This window comes from Macaca fascicularis, chromosome 2, assembly GCF_037993035.2.
Source record: "Macaca fascicularis isolate 582-1 chromosome 2, T2T-MFA8v1.1".
NCBI classification, from domain to species: Eukaryota; Metazoa; Chordata; class Mammalia; order Primates; family Cercopithecidae; genus Macaca; species Macaca fascicularis.
Window position 1 is genome coordinate 14,821,930 of NC_088376.1, and position 27,029 is coordinate 14,848,958.

Here is a 27,029-nt window from a genome sequence, read left to right on the forward strand (position 1 = left end):
AGCTTCCAACTCCTGGGCTCCCACCTTTGCTGTTGAGTGGCTGGTGCCACAGGCTTGCGCCACTATGCCTGGCTAATTTTTTGTTTATTTTAAGAGATGGGGTCTTGCTGTGTTGCCCAAACTGGTCTTGTTCTTCTGGCCTCAAGCAATACTCCCACCTCGGCCTCCCAGAGTGCTGGGATTAGAGGTGTGAGCCACCATGCCTGGCCTCATTTATGGCATTATTAATTTAAAATCATTTGTTCCTCTTCCTTCTTTACCAAGAGATTTTCCTTAGTGCTTACCTCTAAAACCAGGACAGTTTTCTAGGGAAGTAATTGTGGGAGTTATTCATGTGCTTCACTATTTGTTTTTCTTTTTTTGAGACAGGATCTCACTCTTGTCACCCAGGCTATAATGGTGCAGTGGTGCAATCATTGCCCACTGCAAGCCAGGAACTCCTGGGCTCGAGGGATCCTCCTACCTCAGCCTCTCAAGCAGCTGGGACTACAGGTGCATGCCACCACTCCTGGCTAATTTTTTTTTATAGAGGTGGGTTCCCACTGTGTTGCTCAGGCTAGTCTCAAACTCCTGGGCTCAAACCGTGTTCCTGCCTCTGCCTGCCAAAATGCTGGGATTATAGGTGTGAGCCACTGCACCCAGCCTTCTTGGCTATTTTTGAAAGAAATAAATGTAACTATTTTCTACCATTGTTTAGGTGATTTATTAGAATGTGGATGTCCTATTTGTTTGTTTTTAACCTGATTCCTGAATCTTGAAATCGGGAAAGAGAATGGGGCATTGAAGGGCAGGATAGTGATTACACAAGTCTTACCAACCAGATCCTTCTCTTTTTCCAAAGTCAGAAAATCCAGGCAGAGTAATGATTGGAGCACTCAAGAAGAGTCCTAAAAATAAGCGGAAGTAAATTGGTTTGCAGCTTGAAGGTTATTTACGAATAGGAAAACTTTTATCTCAACTAAATCAGTAGATCATATCATGTTCTTCCCTGATCTTGTATATTTTTAGAGTAACTTAATCTTTAGCAGTGTAGCATAGTAGTTAGAAGATGTGTTCTTCCATATGTGCTGCCCAGACCAGTATTAGCATCATCTAGGAGCTAGTTAGAAATACACAATCTCATATGCCATTACAGATCTACTGAATCCAGTCTTTAACAAGATCATCAAGTGATTTGTATCACAATTAAGTTTGAGAAGTACATACCGGTTTAGATCATGGACACTGGAGTCTGCCCAGGATTGAATACTGGCTCTTTGAGGTTATTTGAAGTTACTGTACTTCTATAATTTCATCTGTAAAATGAAGAGGATAATAGCATCTACATAGGATTGTTGTGAGGATTAAATGATGTAGTGTATTTAATATACATAAAATATTGCTTAGCTTTGAATAAGCACTATATATGTTAGCTAATAAAATTGTCATTTTTAAATTTTTTTAAAATTTTAAAAAATTTTAAATACTACAGATGATCCTTATTATTATTCTTAATCAAATGTCAACTGAATTTTAGACTGCTTTTGTGTACTTCTGTACCTTGTTATTCTTAGTGCCTTCAGTAAACAGATAAATAAATAATGAAATTAGGAAAATTAAAGCATAAAGATAACAACCAGGAATTTCCGTGTCCATTGTCTAAGGATAAAAATTAATTGTGAGATATTAGTTCTTTTCTGAAACAATACTGAGGCTGATGTCAGGGCAAAGAGTCCAAGGGCCTTTTTTTTTTTTTTTTTTTTTGCTTTTTTTTAAATACTTAAGAGACCTCCTTTTCATGTACATTGTAAGTAAAGATCACTTCACTAGAAAATAGAATAATTTTTTGCATTTGGCTTTTCACTTTGAAACCCGTTCCATAATCCTCCACATCTCCTAAATTGTGAAAACACAATAATTGGCTTTCTTAGACTAAATAGGACTTTAAGATTAGAAGACTTTCCCTCTGTAAAATCATTTGGGTTTTATATTAGAGGGACTTTTGTTTGTTTGCTTGCTTACTTATTTGAATGACTATATGTTCCATTCCAAATTCTTTTGTTAAAAAGGTATTATGTAATTTGTATGCAAGTTTCTTTACAATATATTTGCACAGAAATATTACTGTGATCATCATCCTTACTTTGTCATAAAGTGATTCATGAGGGCTTGCATGGTCTTACCGTACCTTTGTATCACAACTTAGAAAAAAAAAGTCTCTCAGATCAAAGCAGGTGTGTTCTGATGGCTAACCAAAATAAATAAATAAATGGAGACTCAAAGGAGAGATCATTAGACCTATATTTATGACAGAATTGTGTCTCTTTTTCTGTTGGTAGTGGCTGGTTGTATACAAATGGTTGTACAGCCTGTCAGAAACTTTGTCTCCTCTCCTCCCATCTTTTGTTTTTTTTTGGTGCATCTTAAGAAAGATGACATTTGTAGCTTTTTCATGTAATTTTTCTTAAGCTGTACAGTGTTGTAGTTGTTCCTTGTAAGTAGTTTTAAATTAAATGTTTAATGAAAACAAACATTTAATGATTTTGATTTCGACTGTCAGTAGTAGAAAAGCTGAAGAATTTACATTTACTGTTGCAATCTCATTTCATCTGCTTTGTACATGAGTGTCTGATTTCAGTTGATTAGCTTTAAAAACTACTAAATGTACTGCTTTTGTTAAAGACATCTGTGCTTTTGGGATTTTTTAAAGTTTGCTTTTTTTGCTTTAGGGTTTTTAATTTTCTGAGAACTGACTAAAGCTTTCTTATTTCCATCTGCCATCCATTTAAAAACTGCTCCTTCCCTCTTCATGGATTATAATCCTTACCCTAATTCTGCCTTTACACTTGTTCAGGATCACAATCTGCTAATACCATTGGTGGTAAGAATCTATAGACTTTATGTGTGCATCTATTGTTTGATCCCCTATTTTCATTATGAAGAATGGGTTCTATTCAGCAGAAATTCTTAACATCATAGTCTATCATTTGTAGTCATACTGGGGCAGAAATTGCCAGTTGTGATTTTTCTTTGGCCTTTGTCTTATTACCAGAATTTTGATTTGTTTTTTTTAATGTCACAAGTTAATACTGTGGATATAAACATTCAAAAGAAACAGGAGCTTTTGTCATGCTTTGAAATGCTATAAAAACTATAAAATGGTAGTTTGAAAACTTTAGGTAACACAAGAGAAAATAGGTGTTCGATGTCAAGTTTTGCAAATATGGGTATTTTCTAGTAGCATGCTATTCCTTGGATATATCATGACACTTTTCATCAACTCTGGTTTTCCTAAAAGAAATAATTAGTGTTGGCGGCTCTTTACTGGGGAAGGAGCCTTGGTATTTTTTCCTAAGTATGAATAATTCCAAACTGGGTCATAGGTACTAGAATTATCACACTCTTGGTGGGAATCAGGAGTATTGCACAGGAGAGGGTAATGATTAAAGCAAAATGAACACTGACAATTTTATTTCCTAGGATAGGGCAGGAATGAATTTAAATTTATAGAGTGCACTTGCATAATTTTTAATAAATTCAGTAAATGTAGAGTAGAAAGAGAAGTTACTCTGTTTCTGAACTGTAAGTTTCCTATCTGCTGAATAGACCCACATTTCAAGAAATTCTGCAGTCTCTCCTACCAACACTTCCACCCCCCAAATTTATATTGGTTTTAATAGAATACCATATTGTATGTGCTCAGTTCATTATTTATACATTTTATATTGTTGCGAGTTTTCCCATAAAATATTCCATTGGCCTATCTTGCATTGTGAGTTGTGGCATGTTGGGTGTTTGGATGTTTTTGGTGTGTGTGTTTAGTTTAGACACTGCATGGAGAAAACAGGTTCCTTATATGAGTATCCTTAAGGTTATAACTGAAAGAAACTGGATTTAAAGATTCTTCACTTGAAACATCATGAAACGTTCAAATGAGCTATTTTAAAATACACTTGAATAATTTCCTTACAATAATTTAGAATTCCTTCTATACAGATAGTAAATTGTTAATTGCATTGGAAGCACTGCTTTGTTTTACAATATTGTTATCACTAATAGGAAATAAGTTTCATTTCGTATGCTGGTAAAGTTTAAGAATTAAGCAGGAATATAAATTGTATTCAGCAGGACCATTCCAAGAAAATTGTAGTAAGAATCACAGATCGCCAGCCCATGGACCATGTCTAGTCTGTCTCCATTTATGTATTATTTGGCCTATAGAATATGATAAAAATCTGGAAATATCAAAGCTTTCATTTTTGAAAAATCCCAAGACCTATCCACTATCACCTCAAGACAGAGGTGGCTAGAACTAAAAAGTCACCTCTCAGTCTAGGAAAGGGCAGGCACTCCCCTCTTGATCAGTCGTCTTACTACTCCCTGCTTTACACAGTGCCCCTCGCTTTTTTGACATCCTGTGCTTGTCCCCATTGGCATTTGAGTCTCTGTGGAAATGAAGCCTGTTTGGGTAAAACTGTATATCATGTAATTGTACAGCCCTCTTACTGGGTAGAAGTAGTGCCCACAAAGGGAAAAGGTTGCTTTCATGAAGATTAATTTAACTGCAACTTTAATTTTTCTATTACTCTTCTGAATCTACATTTAGACTATATCTTGGAGTTCTTATCTAGTCCGTTTTTCTATTCAGCGTAGACATAAAGTGCTTTGATTGACAGGGAGCTTATCTCCTTAAAATTTAACCCTTGCATTTCTAGTTTAAAAACATGTTTTTAAAACTTTTTAAACCCATGCACAGTCTCTGAAAAGATTTTACTAACTCTGCCTGTGTTCCTGACCACATGTCCACCTTCCAAAATGGAAAATTACTCATTTGAAAAGAGACCGGGCGTGGTGGCTCAGGCCTGTAATCCCAGCACTTTGGTAGGCCAAGGCAGGCAGATCACGAGGTCAGGAGTTCGAGACCAGCCTAGCCAACCTGGTGAAATCCTGTCTCTACTAAAAATACAAAAATTAACCAGGCGTGATGGCAGGCGCCTGTAATCCCACCTACTCAGGAGTCTGAGGCAGGAGAATCGCTTGAACCCGGGAGGCGGAGGTTGCAGTGAGCCGAGATCGCGCCACTGCACTCCAGCCTGGATGACAGAGCAAGACTCTGTCTCGAGGTGGAGGGGACGGAAATACAAGAAAAGAAAGAAAAGGATCTGATTCATTTGATGTTTTCCCCTTACTCCCTTTCTACCCTTAGAACTTCTGTAACCCAGAATGTCACTACCCAAGAGCGCTCTGTTATTTGAAGACAAATAGCAAAAAGCAAGTTTCTTTTTCAGCTGGCCCACTTTTGTCAGCATTTGAAATTTAATTGTGTTAAGTTTAAAAATATGTCTCATAGTAAGACAGATAGCTTTGCTGTACCCATTCAGAGAAATCTCAGCAGGCAAACTATTTTAAAATGCCAACAGTTTATCATTATTACATACTTAACAAAAAAATAGTGATAGAATTGCTGGTTTTTTTTTTTTTTAAATACAGTCATGCTCTGCATAACCACATTTAATCAATGACCACATATGTGACAGTGGTCCCATAAAACTATAATACTGGGAAGCAGGTGAGGAACAGAAGACTACATATTGGGTACAGTGTACATTGTTCAGGTGACAGGTGCACCAAAATCTCAGAAACCACCACTAGAGAAGTTATGCATGTAACCAAACACCACCTCTACCCCAAAAACTATTTGAAATAAAGCTTTAAAAAATTATAATACTGTACTTTTACTGTACCCTTCTATATTTAGATATTTTTAGATACACAAATATTTACCATTGTGTTACAGTTGCCTACAGTATTGTTAATGGCATACTGTATAGGATTTGTAGCCTAGGAGCAATAAGCTATATGCCATATAACCTAGATCTGTAGTAGGCTATACCATCTAGGTTTGTGTAAGTACACTGTGATGTTCACACAATGATAAAATCACCCAACAACATGTCTCTCAGGATGTATCCCATTGCTAAGTGACATATGACTATATAGCTTGTTCACACAGAACATGATAGCCATAGGAAATGGATTGTCAGATAAGTGATTTCTTTGGAAATCTTGTATACCATTTGTGTTCTAAAAATTATGATGATATTGTCCTTATTAAACATAGTGTCTTATACCTCCAAAACTCGAAGTATATTTAGGTGATTTACCATTCAGTGCTCATATATGTAGTATACCTTTTTTTTTTCCAGGTTATAATTATATTTAAATCTTCCTCGGTCTATTTCCTTTGAGCGTAGAACCTGTCATAGTATCACAGTTTTCTCTGTATTATCAATATTTCTTGAATTTTTATCCTTTCAGCAAATTCTGTTGGTGTTTAATCTTAACATTTGTATATGTGTTTGGTGTTCAGCTGGTAGCCGGTCTGGGTCTCCAGGAAGAGTTCTGACCACAACAGCCCTGTCCACTGTGAGCTCTGGTGTTCAAAGAGTCCTGGTCAATTCAGCCTCAGCACAAAAAAGAAGCAAGATACCACGGAGCCAGGGCTGTAGCAGAGAGGCTAGTCCATCTAGGCTTTCAGTGGGTAAGATTTTTTTTTTTTATGTGAGACATGTGACCCTTTTTAAAATTTTTTTAGTTTTTTCAGGCTTTAGCAACATTGAAGACTTTGGAATACAATTAGGCACTTACAAATTGGAAGAAAATAACTTAAAAATTCAACAGTTGAAGAATAGGTTATGAGTTGAATTAGGTATCTTAAACGTGTAATTCAGGGCCTGGCGCAGTGGCTCATGCCTGTAATCCCAGCACTTTGGGAGGCTGAGCGGGGCGGATCACTTGAGGTCAGGAGTTTGAGACCAGCCTGGCCAACACCGCCATCTCTACTAAAAATACAAAAGTTAGCCAGGCATGGTGTTGCATGGCTGTAATCCCAGCTACTCGGGTGGCTGAGGCAGGAGAATCTTTTGAACTCAGGGTGAAGGCTGCAGTGAGCCAAGATCACACCACTCCAGCCTGGGCAACAGAGACTCTGTCTCAAAAAAAAAAAAAACCAAAACAAAACAAACAAACCCTGTAATTCATAGGAGCTTTGAAAAATATAGCTAGTATTTTAAAGGAAAAGGTTATTGTGGAATTTTATAACATATTTATCACATATACACATATATATATACACAGTTGCTTGTATATTTGACATTCGTGTTATAGTTCAGCCCTATTCAAATACTAGTAAACTTTAATATTTTCTCTGTGTATTGATTAGGACATTTTAAATTTCAGATGATAGAAATGACAGTCGAAGCCAGCTTAAACAATAAAAATGGATTTATTGGTTCTTTTAAGTTTGAAGACTGTACAACCTTCAGGATTGATTGATTAACATTGCTATGATGAACCCAGAATCTGTCTTATTTTCCCTTTCTCTCACTCTCCCTTCCTTCTTTTCTGCTTTATCAACCATGTTGCTGGCTTTGTCCTTAGGATAGCTGCTGCTTGATACGTCATTTCCAGAGCAGAAAGCCCCTAATAATTCCAGTTTATTTTTAATAATTTTTTATTGTTTTAAGTCTTTTGCAGATTACCTATGTAACTTTAAAAATATTCTCATATTTAAAGAAAATACTCACATTTCTATTTCTTGTTTCATCAACCTCAATCAGTATCTCAACTTCCATACTTTTCCTCCCTTCACCTTCCACTCTTAGAGTTATCAATTTTTATATTATTAAAGTTTACACATACATTTTCTTCTGTATCCACAAGCAAGTCTTACGTATTTGTTCCATAAGTTGGCTTTAAAAGATGAAAAGCTATAAATAACATATACTGTGTTATGAGTAAATGAATGTTGTTTGCAGCCAAGACACATAGTGTACTGTGAACCCATTTCTTCCCAAAGGTACACTGATTGTTAGGGACCACTTGAAGGAGAATGTTCCTGTTATAAGGAGATGAATTCTTTTCTCTTATATTCCTACCAGTTACTTACAATTATGCCACGTTTTCATTTGCTGTGTATATAGAAAGTGACTAAGAGTAATGTGCACTTCTCATATCCTTTAGTATTACTTTCCCTTCAGTATTGCTGAAAGGAAATATGCAATTCCTTATTTTTTCCAGACTTTCTTTTCGGTACTCTCTGGATTAGTTGCCGTCTAGGCCTCTTGCTCAGCTATCTTCTTGAGATTCCCATTTGCTGCTTTCCTGGTTTGAATCTCTCCCTCCTGGATCCTCTTTCTCTTCCTTTGCTCTTTTGCTTTGCTCATACACATTCTCAAGTAAATTCCTTAGAAATTGTATGTAAGAGTCAAGCTTTTTGAAACCTTGCTTGTCTGAGAATGTCTTTATTCAGTAGATGGCACAGATTTCTTTTGGGCGTACAGACTTTGAATTACTGTTCCTAGCACTTTTCATTTGTTCTGTGCCTGGTATTTGGCCCATGAGCGTCTCAAGTTTTCATCTAACTAATTCACTTCCTTTTGTTTTCCAGACATTATTTTAAATTCTCTGCTCCACCTTTAGTCAGTCTTCCCTCCTGTTTATTGTTTCTTTCTTTCCATATTTGTGGGGTTTTCATTTGTGAGGAGGTGAGAAAAAGAATGGGAATTGAAAGCACTGGCTTATTTTTTCCTCCTTTGTTTTTGTCTGTTTTAGAGACAGGGTCTCGCTCTGTTACCCAGTCTGGAGTGCAGTGAATGATCATAGTTCACTGCAGCCTGGACCTCCTGGGCTCAAGCAATCCTCCTGCCTCATCTTCTTAAGTAGCTAGGACTACAGGCGTATGCCACCATCCCCAGCTAATTTTTGTATTTTTTTTTTAGTGAGACAAGGTCTCACTATGTTTCCCAGCCTGATCTCGATCTCCCAGCCTCAAGCAGTTCTCCCTCCTCACCTACCCATGTTGCTGGAATTACAGGAATGAGTCACTGCACCTGGCTTTTTTTCCTCTCTATCTTGAACTAAGAACTTAAGAATAGGTATTTTACTTTAGATTAATATTTGATAAGTATAGGGTTTTTCTGTCTATTAAAACCAAGATTTTAACTTAAGATACCAAAAGTGTTAGAAACCTCTATAGTTCTGTGAACAAAGAGAAAAATTAAGTTGTACTATATTGTACAGTATGTTAAATCTTTTTATTTGCAGCATTTTTGGTTTAGTAAAATATTATTTGCCGTTCTAATTTCATACAAACTAGAGGACCATATTTAAGAATTTAACTGTATTCCTGGTAATGCTTCAGCAAAAGTAATTTCTTTTCAACCTTAGAAAAATGTAAGTTACTGATCAGTCTTTAAGAAAGAAAAAAACAAAATTTTTTCAGATGCAAACTCTGTTCTGTTTTCTCCCTACTGTACTGCTGGTGCTTCACACCAGCCCGAAGCAGTCGTATTCCTCGACCAAGTGTGAGTCAAGGATGCAGCCGGGAAGCTAGTCGGGAGAGCAGCAGGGACACAAGTCCTGTTCGTTCTTTTCAGCCACTTGGTATGTATTCTGGCAGGTGTTACGTGCATTGCTGTCCATTGTGTCATCGCTATCCGATTAACTTCAGCATACCTGGGATTCAGCTTTCTTTGTTGACAGATCTTTTTCTGTCATTTTGAGGAAATTTTTTTCTGTCATTTTGAGGAAAGGGAATTACATGTTTGGGAAATTCCTTTGACTTGATTTACATGTCTGAAATGAATATGTTAGTCATCGTATTAACAGATTGCCTTCATAATCAAGTAAATGTCACATAGATTTAAACTTCAGAATATTGAAGTCTAGATCTTTCTTAACAGGTAAACCTACAAATTTAAAGATATTTAAATATTTAATCTCAAGTGAAATGTGGACTAGTTTGATAAAATACTTTTGTCTTTTTCAGCGGAAATGTTAACATTTCAGCTTAGATCATTTAACTTAGGTTACTAAAAAGAATGCCACAAAATAATATATGAACTACTTGTTAATGGTAGGGATTAACATTTTTATAGTATTTTACAGTTTAACAGTCATTTCCTATGAGCTAATGCTCTTGTCACAGCAGTAAAACTTGTTTGTCCCCAATTGTATTGTAACCTTGATTGTAATACTGTATTTACCTCAATTATAAAAATATTAAATGATTTCTTAAACAGTATTAGGATAACTGGAGAGGTATAGTTGTGTATGTACCTTGAGAATCTTTAGAATTTCTGCATAATCCTTCAGCATTTTAACTAGTACTTTGTTTAAATGCACAAGCCTGTAGCCATTTCAGATTTTTTTTCTTTTTAACACAGTGTAGTTTACTGTAAGACTTAGAAGGTTGCTCTTCAGACTTTGAAATGCTCAGGGAGAACATAGTTCTACTTATCCAGTGGATTCTTATTTTCTCAGATATATATGGTAGTATAGAATTTTTTTTTTTTTTTTTTTTTTTTTTTTTACTATGGAGTCTCACTCTCTTACCCACGCTGGAGTACAGTGGCACAATCTTGGCTCACTGCAGCCTCCGCCTCCCAGGTTCGAGTGATTCTCCTGCCTCAGCCTCCCGAGTAGCTGGGATTACAGGCACCCACCACCACACCTACCTAGTTTTTGTATTTTTAGTAGAGATGGGGTTTCACCATATTGGACCAAGCTGGTCTCGAACTCCTGACCTCAGGTGATCCACCCCTTTCGGCCTCCCAAAGTGTTAGGATTACAGGCGTGAGCCACCACACCTGGCCAAGAATTTCTAATGGTTAATTTCTCATTCTCTAGGCCATTTGGCTCAAATATACTAGGCATTTTTGTACTGACCTAGAAAACCCCATTAAAGCTAGAGTCACAGGAATATGCTCAACCCTTGTTTGTGTTCCAGCCCCGGGTGCCAGAGAGTTTCCCTCTTTCTTTTCCCTCTGTGGGGAGGTGCCAAAGTAAAAAGAACTGTTCCACATCACTAAGGCTGTGTGTGGCAGGTACTTTGTCAGAGATATTTTTAGTTCATATGCAATAGAGTTAGTCTGCAGAGTGTCTGTATGTGTGTATGTGCACGCGCACACACATATACGTGGTGCATCCTCATGGATATACATTTAAAGAAATGAAGTAAATCCGGCGTGTGTATAAAATAATCATGCCAATTTCAGAAGTGGAGGGAAGTGGAGTTGGATGTGTAGTGGTTTAAGAATGTATGTTATAGGGTCAGGTGGCCTGGGTTCATTCCCCAGCTACGTAACCTTTCTATGCCTGAGTTTCCTCATCTGTAAAACAAGGACAATAATAGTGTGTACTTCTTAGGATTGTTTCGGAGACTCATAAATGAGAAATACATTAAAAACTCCCTCAAGGCAGTGCTTGACACATAATGAGCACTCTGTCGTGGTCATCATGGTCATCATCACTGCCACCACTGCTGCTGCTGCTGTTACCATTCTACCTCTTCCCCCTGAAACTCTAATCACTTACCCTAGAAACAGTTAAATTACACTGCAGTGGCAAGGATCTCAGATTTCTTAATGGTACGGGCACCTGCATTTATATAATGTTGATATTGCAGGTTACTAGAAAACATACCAAGAAGAAACCAAAATGTGTTTCTGGACTTTGTAAATCTGTACAATAGTTAGAGATTAGAGGACTTTTATAATCCACTACTAATTACTGTAAAAGTAAGCATGGTTTAATATGCCAGTTCTTAAAGAAATATTTTGTCTAGTCGTTAATATTCTAGATTCATCTCAAAGCTTCCATTTGACAATTTAAAAATTACTTAAATTTTGATATTAAAGGAAACCATTTTCCTGATTCTCATGAAAGTTCCTATTTGCACTGAAGATGACTAAACCTTTTAGTCATAGTTTTAGAAGAATTGGCTTTTTTATAGCCGTTTTATTTACATATAGGTACTGCATAGCAAGGCAGCAGATTAGCCCTGTTTGTTTTGCAGGGGTGCAAGGTAGCATTCCCAGACATTAAGTTGTTTTTGCTATTCCCATTCTCTGCTACATTTGCCTACATTCTTTGGTCCTTTCTATTATTTGTTTCTTTGGTGGAATCCCCTTGTTGCTCGTGACTGGATATTGTTACTCAGCAGATGAATCACAAGTTTAGTGTGAGGGCCCTAAAGCATCAGAAATAAATCAGAGCCAAGCAAAGTTTAACTTCTCTGGAACTTGCACCTTTAGTTTCCATTTATTTCTGGAACCAAGATATTTTAAAGGCTTACTTAATTTCAGACACCTATTATCTTCAGTCACAGATAACTATTGATTCTGTAAAGTGTTTCAAAGATTTTTGTCCACTAGACATTTCTAAACTTGTTCAGCTCTTCCTTATCATTTTAGAAATTATTTCTGTTAGGTAAAATTAAAACTAACAATGTATTTTAGTTTATTTTTCTAATGATACCAGTCACCTTTCAGGGCTAACTAAACATTTTGTGCAGCATTCTCTTAATTTAATCCTCCTTTCTTTCAGTCTTCCTGTTTGTTAAGGCTGTCCTGTAGCAAACAAAAGAGTGACATTTTAACTGCTGTAATATATCTGGGGAAGAATAACTTTCTAAATTAAAGTAATATATTTTATTAAATATCAAAATGCATTTTTTGGCTATTCATTTCTATATGTAAGAAAAGTTGACTTTATGGTGTTATGCAAAATATGCTAAATTTAGATTTTAGAGCAGTATTAGGGAGATATGTCACAAATTTCTACATTTTGGTTAAATTATTAGTATGTTTTTATATTCAAATGTGCCTTGATATTTAAATAATCTGCTGAATGCAGAATTGGTGTTATGTGAACCATTATGGAAAATGTTAATGTTAACAAAATGAGGTGTTTTAACTTTTGAACAATGTAAATTAAAGATGGTACATCTACTGTTTAAGGGCAGAGGAATTGAAAGTACAGATACTGAAGTGTATCACTAGTAGTGTGGCTATAATCAAATTAATTAATCTCTCTCTAGGCTTTAGCTTTCTCATCTTTCTTAGTTTGTTCAGGCTACTGTAACAAAATAACATAGATTATGTGCTTTTAAATGACAGAAATTTATTTGGCATGGTTTGGGAGACTAGGAAATCTAAGATTAAAGAACCAGCAAATTTGGTGTCTGGTGAGGACTCATTCCTTTGTTCACAGATGATGCCTTCTCATTGTGTTCCCAAATGTTAGAAGGAGCTAGCTAGCTTTCTGGGGTCTCTTTTATAAGGGCACTAATCCCAATCATGAGGGCAAATTGGCTCCCAAAGGCCCCACCTATCTCCTAATACCATCACCTTGAGGATTAAGATTTCTACATATGAATGAATCGGGTGTTGGAGAAGGTCAGTCAGTTAGACCATAGCACCATCTGTAAAATTGAATACTAATTTACTGCCTCATTGGATGTCAGAATTAAAGGAGATAAGATTTTATTAGTTACTAGTTACCATGGTGGTTTTTTTTTTAAACTATAATGTTCGTATTTTTGTTTCATGCTTGTACCTTCAACATTTCCTTCCATTTGAATACTTCTTTTGTCTCCTGTAGGCCTGTCTGTCCACTTAGGTGTAAGATGTGTTTTTGTGTCAGGAATGATGGTGCAATGCTAATGTTCCATTGCCCGATTTGGCAATACTCTGATCATTGACTATAAAGAATAACACCAGTGTTAACTAACTCTCCTTGCCTGACAGTAGTGCTGCCACTATTCCTTGTTTCTGTGGTAATAGATGAGGTTTGTATGGTCCTGTTATTCCAGCCTCCAGACACCATTCCAGATCAACTGGTGCCCTCTACGCCCCCGATGTGTATGGGGCCTCAGGTGAAGGATGAGTACATTTTCACTATCATCTGGCATTCATCTCAGTTTTCATCCTTTTCCGTTTCCACTAAATAATATTCATGTTTTAAAATTGATTTGTTTTTATTATTTAAATTTAATTCGTTGGAGAATAAACTTTTTTTTTCTTTTCTCCCAAGTAACATTTTCCCCTTTAGCAACTATATTGAGCATTTTTCTTACTGGTATATGGACATTTTTTGTATAACCTGTTGTGTCATTTTTAAATATAGAATTGTTTTTATGTTCTCATCATTGTATGTTGTGTTTTTTTTTAAAAAAAAAAAAAAAAAAACCAAAATGGTGGATGAAGTGTTTTAATTGTAAATGATAGTATAGAAAGCAGTTGAGGGGGAGAATTCATCTCTGGTTTGTCTCTGTATACCTCAGAATGTCGGGCACATAGTAGACACTTAACAGCTATCAAATAGATATCTCTTAGTTGTAGAATAAAACCAACTTATCTTGAAGGAAAGGAGATGATAATTAGAGCTTATTTTCCTTGTAAATTTCTCGTGTCTCTTCATGGATCTCCCTAACCACTATTGGTTGAGGATTGATCTTTGTTCTGGGTTACTCTGTGATTCAACCATATGGATGATATTTGCCTGAACTGATAGAGCTGGATTACAGGGCTATAGACTTGCAAGCCCTTAGTCTGCCAGCCGTGCTTTCTTCTACCTTGTGGTTATAAATAAATAGCGAAATAGTGACTGTTCTTTATTTTTCACACATTGTCAGTAATTTTAATTGCCTTTACCCTTTTATTTTGCCAAAAACTAAATGTGCCCAGAAAATACAATATTGCTTTTAAAATGCTTTGCCCCATTGGTTTTTTTTCCTTCCCCTGTAAGGGTCTTAAAGTCTCCCAACCTGACCCTGTTATATTTATGACTCTTTTAATTCTGTTTTCCTTCTTTTGATGATTTAGGTCCGGGTTACGGGATCAGCCAATCAAGTCGACTGTCGTCTTCTGTTAGTGCCATGCGAGTCCTGAACACAGGTTCTGATGTGGAGGAGGCGGTAGCAGATGCCTTGGTACTCTTCTCCATTTTCTTATCATTATAAATGTTCCAATTATGAAACTATTGAATGAGTAAGCCGGTCTATCCATGTGGGAAAGGGGATGGGGAAAAATCAGTGATTAAATCTAAAGATAAAATGTGGACAGTGTAAAAAGCAGAACAATATAATTATTGATCTTTATTAATCAGAATTGTATACCACGGCCGAAATTACTGATGGGCTATCAGAAATATAAATATAGATGTCTTTAATATGGTAATATGTTTTATACACTGTAGTATACTTAAGGTAAGGGAGATAAATTATATAAATATGTACACTTAAAAGCATGTAATTTCAAGTCTAGCTTAAACTATGGTATTTAGGGATTATTTTACTTTGGTGTTGGATTTTGTTTAGTCTTCTATCTGTGTTTTTTGAACTAAAATAAAGTACAAGCTTGACAAATTATAATTAAGATACAATTATATCTTATAGTTAGATATAATTCATGATTCTTTATGTCTGACACATTAAACAGTGAGATTTAAAAACATGCTCTACAGATCCATGATAGCTTGTCAGAAGATTGCTATACATATATCATTGTTGTTTTTCTCACTTAAAATTATGTAAGAAGTAGCATTTTTTAAAATGTATATAATTGGCTTTGGCTAATTTCCCAAGTTAATTCAGTATCACTTCCTCTTTCAAATTATAATGCTAATCCTATGTTTGAGAAACATTTACTCAGTTTCTTACCCAGAACTTATAAGAGATCTCATCTTTGTTTTGAAATTTAAAAAAAAATGTTTCCTAAAATTGTAGATCCCATCTTAACTAGTGTTGATATAATACAATGTTTGCCGCATAGATTTGAAAAGGCAAGTTTTTAAAAAGATTCATTGGTAATAGCTATAATTTATTGAATATCACATGTGTAGTTCTGTGCTAACCATTTCACTGTGCTGAATATTTCCCGTTACTTCAGCCACTTGATTATTTTTTATAAATTAATATAATTAAGTAGGGACTTTGTTCTCCTCAGCATGGGATATATTGATCACATCTTGTTCTGATGATATTAAATTAATCAGATGTTTTTGATTTGCTATTCCTCATCCCTGTATCTCAAATCATGTTTTCTGGGTTTTTTCAATTGGATAATTTACCAGTTAAATTCTACTTACATAAATGTTATGAATTGATTGGCTTATTCTTGAACTATTACTTAGAACACTGAGATGGTGTGTTTGAATTATATGAGGAATGTTTAACTACCAAGGCTAAAGTTTGACTCCCAGTAATCTGATTCTGAGTACTTCCATTACTTGCAGAGCACAGAAGTTCCACTTACAGCTACCAATTTTAAGGAAAAAACTTTCCAGCTAGTAAGCCTAATTTGTGCTGGAGAAGATCAGAAATACATTTAACTTTGGAAATGACAAAAGGATCCAAATAGGAAGAACATTTAGGTTTCTTTGAGAAAACTGGTTATGGGAATATTTTTGTAGCATCACTATTTCTCTTTGAACTAAAGAATATTGACAAGATTAAAGATAGAGCCTGCTAATAAGCAGTTCTTTGTACCTATGTGTGAAAAAAACGTAATGTTTCTGATCATAGGCATTGTTAATGCCGACTTCACTGTGCTGATTAGCAAAATGTTCTTCATTATTTTCAATTTTTCTCTTTAAAAATTTACTGCTCTCAGCTCTTAGGAGACATACGGACTAAGGTATAGACATTGCTATTTTCTGACATCTTATGATACGATAACTTTTTTTTCTTTCATCAATTTAACAAATGATGGTCTTCTATTAAAAATTAAAGTAGAAGTAAAATCCTTAGACATACATCTATTTTTCTGTAAATATGGTTATCAAAAGAGAGATACTGCTTGAATAATGTCCTCTGGAGGTGCTCATTCTTTCAGCTTGACTACTTCATACAAATGAAATGAGGTCATTCACACTGACATCTATAACAAAAGTGATCCTAGAGCTTAACACAAGAAACATTACCATTCAAAATTAAGCTAGTGTCTCTAAATCAATATAAGGTTTTTAGTGATGGAAACATCTCTTAAAACTATTTTGAATTAAATCGTGTTTTTTTAGATTTTAGACTTTGGATAACTTACTGCCACCTGGAACTATTTTAAATTATTGTGTTTAATCTGTTTCATAGACATCTTCACCACTCATCAACCAAAATTCAAATATCAGATAACATAAAGATTTGTTTTCAACTCTTTTAAGGAAATCTTAAATAAACTATTTATTCTTTCTCATTTCACTTGAAATATGCAAAGTATAACTGGCAGTTACATATATTAAATAAGATTTAGATGTAAAGAAATCAAAGGAATCTGAATATGCTTTCTTATGTTTATTGAAGTAAACAATATAGATACATTGAGAAAAGCATAGAGGGCTCTCAAGGAGTTTGCCTCCTTAAAATAATAGTAGACTAAATAGTTTTTCATCATTCTTTGTATTTTATTTCTCTAGGAGACATGAGGGTTGGGTACAAGGGAAGGAATAGTGGCAAGAGAAGTGGTAATGGAGGTTAAAGGAGAATAAAGAAAAGATAGAAAGACAGAAAAAAAATGGAACTTTATACATGGAAAATATTTTTCTGATCCATTATACTCTTTCTTTAAAAAGGTAATATTTTCTTCTTACCAACTCAGATTTCTAATACAAGTTCTGTTCATTTACATTCTAGTAGTTCTTGGTTTTTCATGAAAAGGGGAAAGGAAAAACCCAATTTTTTAGCACTTCCCACTTTACATATCTGAACTTCCATATATTCTTATTCTGCTTCTACCACTTTCCATAGTTAAAGAATGTTTTACCTTCTGCTAACTTCTAAAACTTGTTTTCTGAAGGAAAACTGAATACTGACATTCTGTTATTACAATGATTAAGAGCATGCTTTGCATTGATTTTAAAACAAAAATCAATCCTTTTGTGGTCAGTAGAAATTATGAAATGCCAATGTATTCTTTTGGCCACTGCTAATGAGATTCTTGATGTATAACAGAAAAAACCAGCTCGAAGAAGATATGAATCATATGGAATGCATTCAGATGATGACGCCAACAGCGATGCATCTAGTGCTTGTTCAGAACGCTCCTATAGTTCTCGAAATGGTAGTATTCCTACATATATGAGGCAGACGGAAGATGTGGCAGAAGTCCTCAATAGATGTGCTAGTTCCAATTGGTCAGAAAGGAAGGAAGGCCTCCTAGGTCTGCAGAACTTATTGAAAAATCAGAGAACACTAAGGTGAGATGTTTTGTCTTATTTGACTTTGTTTCTATAATACTTTAGAGATATTGGTATAGAAACAGACTTGTCCTGAACTCATATGATTGCATCAAAGTGTTTTTCCAAAGCTTCAGTCTTTGAGGACCATCTATACCTTCATTTACTAAAAAAAAAAAAAAAAAAAAAATTGGTTGTTTTTTTTGTTTTGTTTTTTTGAGATGGAGCCAGACTGGAGTGCAGTGGCACAATCTCGGCTCACTGCAAGCTCCATCTCCTGGGTTCATGTCATTCTCCTGCCTCAGCCTCCTGAGTAGCTGGGACTACAGGTGCCCGCCACCATGCCCGGCTAATTTTTTGTATTTTTTAGTGGAGACGGAGTTTCACCATGTTAGCCAGGATGGTCTCGATCTCCTGACCTCGTGATCCGCCCTCCTCGGCCTCCCAAAGAGCTGGATTACAAGCGTGAGCCACCGTGCCCAGCAATTGTTCTATTTAACAAAACATTTTAAAAGGAAACTTTTTATTCACACATAGAAATTAAATTTAAAATGTTATTACTTTTAATATTAAATAATAAAACTGGTTATTAAAATTTATTCCTGGTAAGTTTTTCAATGAGAGGAAGAATGTTTATGCTTATTTGGAAATGAAGATATATTCTTAGTGTGTGTGTAATATGTGAATTTTAGTGTAATACAAAGTTGAATTGGAAGGAATTTCTTTAAGAACAGATATTTGTTAATATTTTGGGTTTGGGGTTTTGTTTCCTTTGCTAATGGCATTATCATGTCTTTTTCCCCCTACTTGCTTTATTGTCCTTGTCTGTGTGATGTTTTAAACCTATAGTTGACCCCTTTGAGAACCTAGCTTCAGATATTTCATAGGGTTAAGCATGGTGGAATGTACAGGGTTACTTCCTGACTTGATACCTGTGAAATAAGAGTTTGATGTACTTACTTCCTGTGTATTTGTTTTAGGACATATTAGAACTATATAATTTAAAATAAATGTTTCTGTATTACCTAAATATATTTTCATGTGTGCATATCACACATCATGAATCACTGCAATCCACCATCATAATATTGTTCCCAGCCCATCAAGATTAAGTTAATATTAGATTCAGCATGCCATTTTAAATGACAAGGGAGTAGGCATAGTTTAGAATGATTTTAGCCCGTAAGCAGCAACATTTAAGAAAATGTCTTAACACCTAAAAGGATAGAATTCATGTGTTGATCATTTTAAATGGCAAGGGAGTAAGCATAGTTTAGAATGATTTTATCCCATCAGTAGCAACATTTAAGAAAACATCTTAACACTTAAAATGATAAAATTCATGTATTGGGAATGCCACATGTAAAATATCCTTCATCCCATTAATAAAGGACAATTGTATTTCTCTTCTTAACTTTTAACCTTTAAGATAGTGTGAGCTACAACAGAGTAATTGTTGTATTTAGTAACTTTGTATTTAGCCCTGACTAGGAAATCCCACAAATTTCTCAATTTTTAGGGCTGATGTTTTTTAATGATTTCGTCGTTGTTTCTGATTTTTAAGAGATGAGATCTCGCTTTGTCACCCAGGATGGAGTGCAGTGGCACAATCATTGTTCACTGCTGCCTTGAATTCATGGGCTCAAACAGTCCTCTCGCTTCAGCCTCCCAAGTAGCTGGGACTACAGGCATGCACCACCACACCCAGCTGATTTTTTTTTTTTCTTGAGACAGAGACTAACCCTGTCACCCAGGCTGGCGTACAGTGGTGCAATCTCAGCTCAGTGCAACCTCTGCCTCGCAGGTTCAAGCAGTTCTCCTGCCTCAGCCTCCCGAGTAGCTGGGATTATAGGCATGTGCCACCATGCCCAGCGCAGCTACTTTTTTGTATTTTTAGTAGATACAGGGTTTCACCACGTTGGCCAGGCTAGTCTCAAACTCCTGACCTCCAGTGATCTGCCCACCTCAGCCTTCCGAAGTGCTGGGATTACAGACATGAACCACTGTGCCCGACCATTCCCAACTGTTTTTTTTTTTTTTTTTTTTTTTTAACTTATAGAGACAGGGTCTTGCCATTTTGCCCAGGCTGGTCTTGAACTCCTGGGCTCAAGCGATCCTCTCACCTCGGCCTCCCAAAATGCTAGGATTATAGCTGTGAGCCACCATGCCCAACCTAACCTTTTTTTTTTTTTTAAGAAAATTATGTGTAAAGTTACTTTTATATGACTTCTTGCTACAGCAAGATATTAATTAACCGCTGTATTATTTTGGCAGTCGAGTTGAACTGAAAAGATTATGTGAAATTTTCACAAGAATGTTTGCTGACCCTCATGGCAAGGTATGTTTTAGTATTTAAGATTATTTATTTCTATAGGGTGTCGTTTGTATATTGTCAAAGTAGAAACACTGTAGGCCTTTCTTATTTTATTGTCCCAAAATGGCAGTAATATTTTCAAACATCATTAAAATTGTTTGGTATCATACATAATTTAGAAATTAATCTCTGGTAACTTTTTGAGCTTCTCCAATGATAGATGGTCTAAGACTGAAAATTAAAGGGGATACAGTTACAACTCATGTAATTTAGTCAAGTTGGTGTATTTTGTGTTACTAAGACTGTTTTAGTGTTTGTAAAAGACATAATTGGGGTAAGCTGAAAAAGTTTTTAACATTTTGTTTTTGTCTGTGATTAATTACAGCATTGATGTAAATATATTTCAATTTGAAAATAATAATTTTGTAGAAAAGAATTGTCATTAATTAACACAAAGGCACAAAATGTGGTTCCAGCCATAGTTTGGTGGTAATATAAGAGACATTTCTTACATTGAAATAGTCTGTAAAAATTTTCAGAACTTTGTTCATTTTTAATGTTGATTAAAACATATTTATTTAAGTACTTATATGTAATCTGCATGTGTACTGTGAAATTTTGGTTTACCTGGATGCATAGTGCTGTTATAAAACTGTGGTCACATATTCCGTTTCCAGCAGTATGTTTGACAATGGTGAAATTTTCCCTTAGGATACCAAATGTCTACAGGAGACTTTCTAACCTAAGTGAGAGGGAAATATGGCAAGGAAATGATAAGAAAAATATTAATGAATTTCACTTTACTGTTTATTGTCTTCACTTTATTGTTGCACATCTCATTTCCTCTTTTTTTTTTCCTATTTTTGGTATTTTCATTACTTACAACACTACTTAAAGATAATGAAATCCACTTTATACATAAACTAAAATCCAGCTAATGATTTAAATCCAGTGGGGGATATACTTATCTAAATAAATTGCTTATACTTTAAAACAATATTTTCAAAGATTATTCTATCAGAAGTTTTATTTATTTAAGGATAAAATATCCTATTAAAAGACAAAGAAGAAAATACATTTGGTAAAGTTTGTAACTTATAATTGAACATGCAGGTAACTGTACCATTCTATATTGATATTGCTATCACTGATTACAGCTGTAAGTCTTTAATGTAAAAATTTCTATAAATCCTGAACAAATTAACTGTTGGTATTTTTAGTTGGCAATATAAGCCGAAGGACAAGACAGTTATTTGGGTTAACTTGTTTTATTAAACATTTAAATTAATAGTCTATTCAACTTTGAAATACATAGTTATTAAGCATCTTCAGTAATTCCTGCTACTGGAAGATATAAGACCAAAGCTAGATTATTTCTTGAAGTCATAGTTTTTGACTTTCTTTTAAGGCAATAATGCAGTTTGGTTGGATGCCATGATATATAGTGATAAAGAAAAGATCAAATAGGAAAGCTGAGTTTAACACTGGTATAGAAACTTAACTGAGCACAAATGTTTGGCCTCTCTTAATACATGTGGAGAACCAGCTACTATTTTCCCTAGGATTGCATCAAATTTCTCTTCTTAGGGCTTTAAAGCAACATAAAATTCTTACCTACCCATCTGGTTTGTTTGTTTGATTTTGGTTTTTGTTTTTTAGTCAATTCTGTGAAGACAAATGTAATGGGAAGATTTTCATATTTTTGTGTGGCCGTTGATTGTCCATCAGAGACTCTGTCAATAATGTAATTCATTAAGGATAGACTAGACATGTCACCATCCTGTGCTGAGTTAAAAATGTTTGAGTTTTTAGGCCGGGCGCAGTGGCTCAAGCCTGTAATCCCAGCACTTTGGGAGGCCGAGACAGGCGGATCACGAGGTCAGGAGATCGAGACCGTCCTGGCTAACACGGTGAAACCCCGTCTCTACTAAAATACAAAAAACTAGCCGGGCGAGGTGGCGGATGCCTGTAGTCCCAGCTACTCGGGAGGCTGAGGCAGGAGAATGGCGTGAACCCTGGAGGCGGAGCTTGCAGTGAGCTGAGATCCGGCCACTGCACTCCAGCCTGGGCGGCAGAGCGAGACTCCGTCTCAAAAAAAAAAAAAAAATTTTTGAGTTTTTGCATTGTATTCTGATATTTTTAAAATAGCTGCACCCCTCCCTTTTTAATGTATTTTTAGACCAACAGTTCCATCTTCAGAATCAAGCAACTTTTTTTGGTATCTTTTTTCTGAATGCAATCTTGTTCTATATCAGACTCAGCCACTATTTTCTGTAAATAATGTAGCTTTGCAGACCATAATGGTCTCTGTCCCAGCTACTCAATTACGCCATTATAGCACGAAGGCACCCTTAACAGGCAATAAATAAACAAATGTGTGTGTTGGGTTGCAATAAAACTCTATTTGTGAACATTAGAATGTGAGGGTATATGTGTGTGTGTGTGTGTGTAATTTTTTTTTTTTTTTTTTGATACAAGATCTCTTTCTGTCACCCAGGCTGGAGTACAGTGGCATGATCTTGGCTCACTGCTTCCGCCTCCTGGGTTCAAGCGATTCTCATGCCTCAGCCTTCCAAGTAGCTGGGCTTACAGTCATGTGCCACCACACTCTGCTAATTCTTTGTATTTTTAGTAGAGACGGGTTCTCGCCATGTTGGCCAAGCTGGTCTTGAACCCCTGGCCTCAAGTGATCTGAGGTGACAAGCCCATCTTGTCCCCCCAAAGTACTGTGATGACAGGTGTGAGCCATCATGCCTGGCCATGTGTTTATATAATTTTCATGTGTCACTAAATACCCTTTTGATTGCTTTTAAAATCATTTTTTAAATGACTGTAAAAACTTTTTAAGAATTAGAAATAGCTTGCAGGCCATACTTTGCTGACCCCTGTCGTATATGATCAACTCTTTGTCATTGACACTAAAATAGAAACATATGTTCAGGAACCTATACCCTTGGAAAGCTGAAATTATTTGATGTCTGTAATTTGATAAATGAACTTTTTACTTCATATGCCCGTATAGAAACAAGTAATTAACCACAATATCTGTAAGACAATAATTTAGACCATAAATCAGCAAATGTGTTATTTTAAAGCCTTTTAGTATTTGTTATAAGTGAAGTAGTACAACAGATGTTGTACTGCAAAATGGTAGGCTTTGGACATTATCTTGAGGGCAGTGAGCGGTCACTGAGTAGATGAGACGTACCTTTGGAAGCATTACTTCAGCAGTGTGAGGGAGAATTTAAAATACCAAGTATGGATAGTGAAGCTAGATTGCTTGGGTTCAAATTCTACCTCCAATTTATTAGCAGTATGTACTTTAATTATTAATTATTAATCTGTAAAACAGTTAATAGTAATATCCACCTCATAAGATTGTGATGATGATTAAATGAGTCAATATATGTAAACCCTTAGAACATACCAAGTACCATATATAAGTTTTTTAGAGATCAAATAAATTTTTTAAATTAAGGAGTTTGAGGCAGATTTTTATTTTGACTGCTCTGGATCCATTTTTTGCCCATCAGATGCAAGCAGTATCAGTTGCCAAAAGCTATCCCATATATTTTTGGCACTTGACTCTGGAAAGAACTGCCTTCACTGTGGTGCTTGCTTTGAATTGACATTTTATGGTATTTGTAACACTACCTCTTGAATCATAATGCTCTTAAGTCTTGGACAGCAAGGATAGGAATTCAGTCTGTGGCTACTAAAATGAGGCACAGTTGAATCTCCTGACAAGCATTCTAGGAAGCTCAGCTGCCTGCAGTCTTGGGATCAGGAGACCATAACACACATCTTACCTAGGGAAAATAAAAAGTACTATAGTTACTTTTATTACTTCCAATCAATAGTTATTGTTTCAAGCCTTCACAGAAATATTTTAACTTGTGAAAGTATTGCTTCTGAGAGGAGGAAAAAAAGAGAAAAGAAAGGAAAAAATTCTATAGACTATGCTTTGGAACCAAATGTTGGCCCTGTTCAGAAGTGGGAGTATGTATCTATTATTCTTGGATTCTTTTCAGATGTTTAACCTCAAGGATTGGTAGGGTCTGGAAAAGAAGAGTTTTTGTCTTTAGTTTTCTTAATTTTCCTGGCAAGGAGGTGCAAGAGAAACAAAATCATATGTTCTTCTCCCATACTATTCATTTAAGTCTTGTTTTAAAAACTATTTTGAGTTTATCATAAAACTTTGAAAACATTTGTCACTTTTATTTTCTAAGTGTTTTTCTTCCATACAGGAACTTTGCATTGATGGCGACTAATTTGTGTGTTTTTCTTTTTTTTCTTTTTTTCTTTTTGCATGCTGTCCCCTGTGTTGGAACTCTCAATAGAGAGTAAGTTGGTTCAATATTTGTTGGAAACCTAACTTTACTGCATGACTGTGAAATTAACCCTTTTTCTCTGTTTTCTCTCCCGAAGAGTTCATGCAGTGTTGGAACCTTTGCAATCCACGAAATGCTATTTGCAGTTATGCAAACTATCATTCTGTTTGGAGATATGCTTTTTAATCTACTAATTAATCTAATTTGATTATGTTCTTCTGTTCTATATTTGATGACTGGCACACCTAAGATATAAGAGAGTTAAAGCAAAGTCTGCCTCAATTGTAATAGCTTGAGTATTTTAATTCTTTTCCAACAAATTATATTTATGAGATATGTGGGATAATAAATTGATTCTGTTGAAGATTGCTTCCATTGAATTATTTAAAAATGATTCTGAAGTTTCACAATTTTTTAAAAAAAATTTAACCCCTACCTTCCCACAATTGACATTTTAATGTCATTCCATAAAAGCAAACAGTGGATTATGGAATAGTAATTCTCATCTTTGTCTTCTGAAAGAAAATGTGAATCACTAGTATTATATTAGCATAGCCATTTTCCACTTTGTTCTTTAATCATAGATAAGGAAATGGGAGCATATTAACATCTGACAAGAACCCTTTTTATTAGGGCAATCAAGTAAGAAATTTTGTATATAATTTTCAACAAATTTTAGATATGGATAATGAAGATAGATTGGTGTATATGTATCTATATGTAAGTACAATTGACTTAGAGAGGGACACAGACCTCTGTGGAATCGAAAATCTATATATAATTTTTAACTCCCCAAAACATAACTACTAATAGCCTAGTATTGACCAGAAACCTTACCAATAACATAGTCAATTAACATATATTTTATTTATTATATGTATCATACAGTGCATTTTTTTTTCTTTTTTTTTTGAGACGGAGTCTTGCTCTTTCGCCTAGGCTGAAATGCAATGGCTCAATCTCAGCTCACCACAACCTCTGCCTCCTAGGTTCAAGCAATTCTCCTGCATAGGGGGGATTACAGGCATGCGCCCACCACGCCCAGCTGATTTTGTATTGTAGTAGAGATAAGGTTTCTCAATGTTGGCCAGGCTGGTCTCGAACTCCGGACCTCAAGTGAGCCACATGACTCGGCCTCCCAAAGTTCTGGGTTACAGGCATGAGCCACCACGCCTGGCCTGTATACTGTGTTCTTATAATAAAGTAAACTAGAGAAAATAAAATGTTATTAGCCAGGCTCATGCCTGTAATCCCAGCACTTTGGGAGGCTGAGGTGGGCAGATCACCTGGGCTCAGGAGTTTGAGACCAGCCTGGCCAACATGCTGAAACCCTGTCTCTACTAAAAATACAAAAAAATTAGCCAGGCATGGTGGCGCTGACCTGTAATCCCACCTATACAGAAGGCGGAGGCAGGAGAATCACTTGAACCTGGGAAGCGGAGGTTGCAGTGAGCCGAGATCGCACCAGTGCACTCCACCCTGGGTAATAGAGTGAGACTCCGTCTCAGAAAGAAAATAAAATGTTATTAAAATTACAAGGAAGAGAAAATATATTTACTTACTAATTATTAGGTGGAATGGATCACCATAAAGATCTTCATTATTGTCATCTTCACCTTGAGTAGGCTAAGGAGGAAGAGGAGGGGTTGGTGTTGCTATCTCAGGGGTGGCAGAGGTGGAAGAAAATCCACGTATAAGTGGACCCACACAGTTTAAAAGCATGTGGTTCAAGGGTCACCTGTGTATGTGTGTGCATATGATCATTTACTAAGTACCATTGATACGATATAAGCATTTTTGAAAAATAATAGTACAGGCTGGGCACATGGCTCACATCTGTAATCCTAGCACTTTGGGAGACTGAGGTGAGAGGATTGCTTAAGGCTGGGAGTTTGAGACCAAGCTGGGCAACAAAGGTAGACCCCATCTGTACAAAACTAAAAAAATTAACTGGACATGATGGTGCATACCTGTAGCCCTACCTACTGAGGAGGCTGAGGTGGGAAGATCGCTCGAGCCCAGAGGTTTTAGGCTGCAGTATGCCATGATCGTGCCAGTACACTGCAGACTGGGTGATAGAGTAAGACTGTCTCAAAAGCAATAACAAAATTTTAAAAATAGTACAATTTCTTATGTAGAGTACAGCAACTAACATGTCCCCATTTTTATTTAGCTGCTCATGTTTTATAACCAAAAAATATTTCTACTTGGGAAACTCAGAGACGCCTTCTTGAAGAAAACGGATCTTAACAGAACATGAGCTTCGGATATGTCAGTGTGAGAATAAAGGCTTATTGGAAGTAGCTAGCCTGAGTCCAGAAAAAGAAGTGGGAGATGCTAGAAAGTTTATGGGAAATAAGAAGTTAATCTTGGCTCGAATAAAGGGAAGGTCT

The 27,029-nt window shown here is 35.7% G+C and overlaps 1 protein-coding gene across 50 annotated transcripts in view; it reads left to right on the plus strand.

Annotated features, from left to right (window-relative positions):
- The window catches only part of CLASP2 (cytoplasmic linker associated protein 2), a 218,406-nt gene that overhangs the window by 119,250 nt on the left and 72,127 nt on the right, over positions 1-27,029 (plus strand). For 10 of the 50 annotated variants that reach the window (XM_065539774.1, XM_045387113.2, XM_045387110.2 and 7 more), the window contains 5 exons: positions 6,350-6,520; positions 9,316-9,423; positions 14,646-14,752; positions 17,768-18,012; positions 20,266-20,329. In XM_065539774.1, coding sequence (XP_065395846.1) covers positions 6,350-6,520; positions 9,316-9,423; positions 14,646-14,752; positions 17,768-18,012; positions 20,266-20,329 — 695 coding nt within the window. Of the gene's footprint in view, positions 1-2,833; positions 2,861-6,349; positions 6,521-9,315; positions 9,424-13,633; positions 13,697-14,645; positions 14,753-16,433; positions 16,458-17,767; positions 18,013-20,265; positions 20,330-27,029 lie in introns of all 50 variants that reach the window. The other 40 variants (XM_065539764.1, XM_045387100.2, XM_065539768.1 and 37 more) reach the window with 7 other exon arrangements.